We start from the raw sequence: 5982 nt of genomic DNA on the forward strand, positions 1-5982 counted from the left end.
AAAAGACCTGTATTGTACATATATGCCATTACAAGCTAAGCACAGGCCATGGTACTAAAGTCATATGTACATTAAGGGTGATACAAGCGTGGCATCTCACTGGATCTTTAGTATACTAATTCTTCTGCAAGAGGTGTAAGAACAGATGGAGCTTATATAATACATGGTTTATCAAGTCTCTGTTATTTACAGATTGGTCCAGGCGATTCCTACCAGTATGAGTTTGACATCCCAGACGACCACCCTGCCGGGACGTTCTACTATCACCACCATATCCACGGCAGCAGCCACTTCTGTGTAAGTATTACTTTTTCCAAGTCTCATTTTGTCGTTTTTAATTAATTTCCAAGCAGATCTTTTGGTGGTTGCATAGTATCAAATTTGCTATGCAGTATCTACTTGCCACGCAGTACCAGCTGGCACCCAAGCTGGCGTAAAAAAGATACCAGTAGAAAAAAGAGAGCCATATAAACGCCTAACACTCGCCAAAAATAAGCCTAAATCTCTAGAGTAGTTTTAAGTGACTTTTCCGTGTATTCTGTGACCATTTATAGGTTGGAGGAGGTCTGGTGGGGTTTGTGATAGTTGAAGATGACGTCACAGCCATGTCCCCCGAACTGTCTGCCATCTCCTGCCCTTTGAACTGTCACAAGGATGTTCAGCTGGCGGTCGGTACCAACTTCCGGTACACCTTCCGGGATCCAGACCCCATCCTCAGCTACTCCAACCTGCAGAAAACTTTAGGGGATCCGTCAAGGTAGATTTTGAGAAAACTGTCTACGTTTGAAAGGTTTACGAGATAACGAATGAATAAAAATGAATGAAAGACCTTTATTGTACGTTAAATTGTTCTCTAACAAGCTAAGTACAGGTCATGAATAGACAAGGGAAAGGATACAGCAATAATTAAACTATACATACTAATGTTGTCTACTATTTACATGTTCATCTTCTTCTCGCTTCTTGACGCAGTTATATAGATATACGAGCATATAGAACTAATGATAATAGTAATAACTTACATGTAATTGCAAAATAATTGTACACGGTACGTTTGTACACGGTACAAAGCATCTATTGGTATATAACATATATATAGCAGTTCTTATTCAAAAGGTGTACTTTACTTGCAAACTTTTCAGAAATCTGGAACAGCTTTCCTCTGGTACGGGAACCATGGAGGACTGGCTGATGGACCCTGCTAACGGCGTGGACCACATCCTCACTAACGGTATGTCATTTACATCTATAAAATCCTTATCACCTACTATTTTCTGTTGTAGCAAGTTCACCAAACGTATTCGTAAATGTGAAGTGGCCAAAAATTCAACAAAACAGATCATTGAAAATACATTACGTTTTCTTCTTATCAATTATTGAGAACCTTTTTATCTATCAGAGATGTGAATTTTAACTATTTTGCAATTACTGTTTGCTCTTCAGGACAGCTGTGGCCTACTGTGACAATGACTGTAGGAGAGGTAAAACGGTTCCGCATCCTGAACGCCGCAACAATAGAGGTGCTGGAAATCAAATTTAAAGGTACAATATACGTTTACATTTCACTTTTTTATTTCGAGATTATCTTTGTTGCATCACTGATTGTGTATTCTGCTCACGTATCCTTCGTCACAAACCTGAAATTCTTGCATTTTGTTTTCAGAGCTAGTAGGATGTGAGATGATGGTGCTGGCTTGGGATGGCATATACGTGGACGCCCCCTATCGGACTCATATGGTAGTGCTGTCCGGTGGAGCGAGAGTTGATGTCGCAGTGAGATGTTGGTTTTCTGGAGACTTCACGGTAGGTTTGAGGTTGTAACATGTGAACTACCATGGACATGGAGTGTCTTTCTACCTTTCTTAAGGCGATACTACACGAGCTACCTCTCGCCAATAGGTGGCAATGTTGATGGAAAAATTTTGTACATGTACCAAACAATTAATTGATTTGCCAGACTATCTAGTGGGTGAAAATATAGATTGATGAAGATTGTGATCAATTTGGAGTTTTTGCATGCTGTAGTAATTTTAGCCCTTACCATGCTTTTGAAAGCGCTTGAAAATGGCCTAATAGATACGGAGCCGTGCTAGGCTAATTTTTACTCTTCCCAGCCGCCTCCAAAAGCCTGGTAGAGGCTAGTGGATTTTGTGAACACCAAATTGTTGTACCAGGTTTGCTGAGCTCTCGTACATTGACTTGCTTGCCCAGATGACGACAGTTATGGCACCAGAGAATGACCCTATCCTGGCATCCGAGTACTGGCAGATGCGATTCGACCAAGACCTGCTTACACTGCACGTGGAAGGTGAATCTTCAGATAGCTTCCTAAGAGGAATAATTTACTACTTTTCCTCTCGATACTGATAATCTCGATACTGATAATATACATCACCGAAAATCATAGACAATAGTGCCTTACTAGTATGCTTACTGAATGTTGCAGTGCTGTTATATAATGTGTGGATGAGGATAGGCAATTATTTTCTTTTGTCACTATTTATACTCTTGAGGTAGAAAAATAAATTCCAAAGGTTTTCTAACAGTCTGAAGTACTGAAGAACTTAAAATACCGCCTTGCAGCATCCCTTCTCCTTGAGTTTGTGTCTTGTTCAATCTCTTACTTGTCATCAAATCACTGATCCCAGAAAAGGCTGCTGTGTTCGAACTGGAGCACTTCCCTACGTCACTTCCGGCACACCCCTGGTACTACCGTGACCTGCGCACGGTAGCGGACAGTGAGATAGACGGGCGGTTCGTGCTGGAGTTCGGACCCGAACACGAGGTCAACAGGGAACACTTCAAGGACGCCGCGTACAACCGCTACAAGTACAGGGTCGGCACCATTCAGGTAAGATGATAGAACGTTCCTGCATTTTCCTGCATCAAATACGTGTATTTTTGATGTAGTAGAGTTTTCATGCAGGCTGAGAGAGACCATCCGCTGACAAGGATTTAGGACAGACTTTTCCGTAAAAAGACAGTCGAACTTTGCAAAATTGTCCCAACAATGCTTTAGCTATAGTGTGCGATCGTATCGCGATCGTTCAATGAATGTGACTGGGCCCTACGTGTTACGGCGTCCTTGGGGAATGTAATAAAATCTTCTTCTTCCTTACATTTTATCATATATGCAGGAATGGTACGTCATCAACACGGAACAACTCAAACCACATCCGCTCCACATCCACGTCAATCACTTCCAGGTGGGCAACATTTAGATATTATTTTACAGGTGACAATACAGTGTCCCTAAAAATATACGTGTCAGTTAAATTTTACCTTTACCGCTATTCTTTATTCATTAAAGCAGTCGTCCTTGCATTTATACATTTATAGCTGTGCTTATATTCGTAGATGATTTTCTAAAAAGCAAACTGACTGTATCAAAATAATAATGCAGGTGATTTCCTACAACGAGTACACCCATCCTTGGGGCGCACTGCACCCTGTGAACAAGACAAAATCTGCATACTACGACCTGCAAGTAAGTCTTGTCTCCATCTTTATTTTAATTGAGTACAATATTATTCCTCTTCATGTGTTGATATACTGTTTCGTGCTAAGCCTTGAGATCACAAACCTGTGTGTGTGAAATTTAGTCTTAATTTGTTTCCCAGGGAAATCTGTGCGACCAGCAGTTTCTCCACTTCGCCCACAACTTGGACTGGCCGACTTCAAACCCGCCGAACTTCAAGTATCACGGTCACCACAACAGGTCACGTGACGATATCCCAGGATACATTCCGCTCGGGGAATGGCGGGATACCATCAACGTACCTCCTCTGGGCAGCATGACTATCCGATTTGTCGCTGACAGGTGACGTCAGGGTTTTCTCTGAGACGTTTTAACGTACCTGAGTGATTAAATTTGTTTTTCGAAGTGATCAACAGCGCGAGGGATCACGCAGATCAATCTATGTTGCCAGAAAAATTGGTTACAGAATCTTCTGCTGAACTCGAAAATGCATATAATAGACAGCATCCCCTGAAAAATGATTCAGGGTTTTCAATTGGAGTGATAGAATATGGGATGACTAGGTATGAATCTATGTTGGCTCCAAAAGTGGTTCTCTTCTTGAAGAAATTCATCCTATTGGTAAATCATCGGATAGAAGCAGTTTTAGAGATTTTTCAGTTTTAGTAGCTGTGATAAGTCATTTAGTAGCTGTCATTATAGCCTGCGGAAGGTAGCAGTGCCAAATAAACGGCGATTGTCTTGTTTTTGTGTGAAAAGAAGGCTCTAATACCTGAACGTTTCTTTCTCTCTTTTTTTAGATTCACGGGAACACAGATGATCCACTGCCACAACCTGAACCACGTGGACCGGGGGATGGGTCTGGTGGTGGAGGTGGTGGGGGAGGGCGAGTCGACCCACGGTGCCCACACGGCGTCAGGCGGGGCCTACCCCGGCACATGCCGGCGGGAGGACCCGTACCCTACCGTGGTCACCAGCGGTACGAACCTGAACGGGGGGAGTCATGACCATGGCCATGGTCACTGAGGGATAATCTCCAAGCAGATTCTGTGTGGGGGTCTATATTATCCGCCTGTATCCATTCGTCTCCTAGCTGTACCATTGGCCACCCCACGAATCTGCCGCAGAACTGAAGGCTTCAAGCGTTTTAAATCTAATTACTCTGACACATTTTTACCGATTTGATAATGAAAGCAACATTTTTCTTGCAAAACTTTTTTTATTCGCACGCTCGCATCAGTTTTGGGGTTCCCAGAGGATGTCATCCATATAATCAAATCAACATAGCCTAAACTTGCAAATAAGCAAAAAGACACATAGAAGTAAGCGTCAACACTCTGTAAAACAGTTACAGCTCACTGCAATATCATGTATCCATTCATACCCAGTTTCTGGGAGAAATATCGTCATTGCATAGCATTTTACATTACCAAGGGTGGCTTAACTCAAAAGGACTATATTGAAGACGAACTTAAAATCTAAAAGCAAACAAACATGTCGTCTTCGACTTTGACAAATACTAGTAGTGATTCAGCAAGATATTCTTTCCCGGGACAGATGTAATCATTTCCGGGTTATATGTCCAGTTCCTCCACGATGATCCGGGAGTAGGAGTTGTACCCTGTGTGGGGTGACCCTTCGTCGAGTCCATCATGTGAGCATGGGCCGACATTCAGGGCCACCGTCACAGGACCAGCCGGCTCGCCGTAACACAGGCCGTCAACTGGGGGAACCAGAACAGCACGTTAATTTTTTAGTCCCAACTCCCAAGACATTATATTTCAATGTTTTAATTAACATTTTTTAACTTCATGAAAAATGGAGGTATTGTTTTTGGTCTGTCTCTCTGTGTGTGTGTTTCTGCACATTTGTAGTCATCATAACTTAAGGAAAAGGAAGAAACGTGGTCCCTTACTTGTGGTCGCACGATGGACATTGACGTAACCGTCTTCAACACGGTTGTGCATGTACATGATGCCGTCAATGGGAGCAGGATCGGTGCACTCGGTTCCGTTCAGTGTGAGGAACCAGCGCTTACAACAGGGGGTGTTGGCCCAATTAATGATTCTGGTGGCGCCGTTCCATGTCAAACGCAGGGCAGATGTCGAAGACGACTTGTTGAACGGACACTCCTGTGGGATAGAAAATATGTTCATTCAGCCGTTTTGTGCGTCAGTGCAGTTTCTTTGTCAAGTCTCTGGCAAATCATTCTTGAAATTTTCAACTTCAGGCATTGTGATGTTGGGAATACTACTACAATGTAATATATACATGCATTCAATAGATCGTTTTCTTCCAATGCTTAATAACATTTACAAAATCGTTTGTACCACAATCACTCCAGAGGCAGCTTGACTGCTCAGGTTGTCCCAGGTACACTGCTTCACGTTCCTGGTAGCCGATGTACCGGGAGAACCTGTCAGCCCGGCCGGTCCCTGTTCCCCTCGGTCTCCCTTCGTGCCATCCCCGCCGGCCGGTCCCTGGTCACCTCGGTCCCCCTTCGC

The 5982-nt window shown here is 43.2% G+C and overlaps 2 protein-coding genes across 2 annotated transcripts in view; one reads left to right on the top strand and one right to left on the bottom strand.

Annotated features, from left to right (window-relative positions):
- The first annotated feature begins 560 nt into the window (after positions 1 to 560).
- Positions 561 to 3824, top strand: LOC109479028. The gene is made up of 9 exons (XM_019780868.1): positions 561 to 757; positions 1143 to 1231; positions 1444 to 1542; positions 1664 to 1803; positions 2212 to 2308; positions 2649 to 2851; positions 3138 to 3206; positions 3404 to 3487; positions 3621 to 3824. The coding sequence occupies exons 1-9, from the start codon at positions 606 to 608 to the stop codon at positions 3822 to 3824; spliced, it is 1137 nt and encodes a 378-aa protein (XP_019636427.1). The 5' UTR covers positions 561 to 605.
- Positions 3825 to 4982: 1158 nt separating this feature from the next.
- The window catches only part of LOC109478929, a 21772-nt gene continuing 20772 nt past the window's right edge, over positions 4983 to 5982 (bottom strand). Inside the window, exons 18-20 of the mRNA XM_019780734.1 lie at positions 5809 to 5894; positions 5394 to 5610; positions 4983 to 5201 (exon numbers count right to left, since the gene is read on the bottom strand). Coding sequence (XP_019636293.1) covers positions 5053 to 5201; positions 5394 to 5610; positions 5809 to 5894 — 452 coding nt within the window. The 3' untranslated portion in view covers positions 4983 to 5052. The remainder of the gene's footprint in view (positions 5202 to 5393; positions 5611 to 5808; positions 5895 to 5982) is intronic.

This window comes from Branchiostoma belcheri, unplaced genomic scaffold (assembly GCF_001625305.1).
Source record: "Branchiostoma belcheri isolate BF01 breed outbred unplaced genomic scaffold, Haploidv18h27 scaffold46, whole genome shotgun sequence".
Classification (NCBI taxonomy): domain Eukaryota; kingdom Metazoa; phylum Chordata; class Leptocardii; order Amphioxiformes; family Branchiostomatidae; genus Branchiostoma; species Branchiostoma belcheri.

What these genes read in the sequence shown, in the direction of transcription:
- LOC109479028 (XM_019780868.1), top strand. Translation starts at nt 606, where the DNA reads ATGTCCCCCGAACTGTCTGCCATCTCCTGCCCTTTGAACTGTCACAAG. An exon ending in GGTTTTCTGGAGACTTCACG is followed by an intron (nt 1,804 to 2,211) that starts GTAGGTTTGAGG and finishes TTGCTTGCCCAG; the next exon opens with ATGACGACAGTTATGGCACC. An exon ending in GCTTACACTGCACGTGGAAG is followed by an intron (nt 2,309 to 2,648) that starts GTGAATCTTCAG and finishes CACTGATCCCAG; the next exon opens with AAAAGGCTGCTGTGTTCGAA.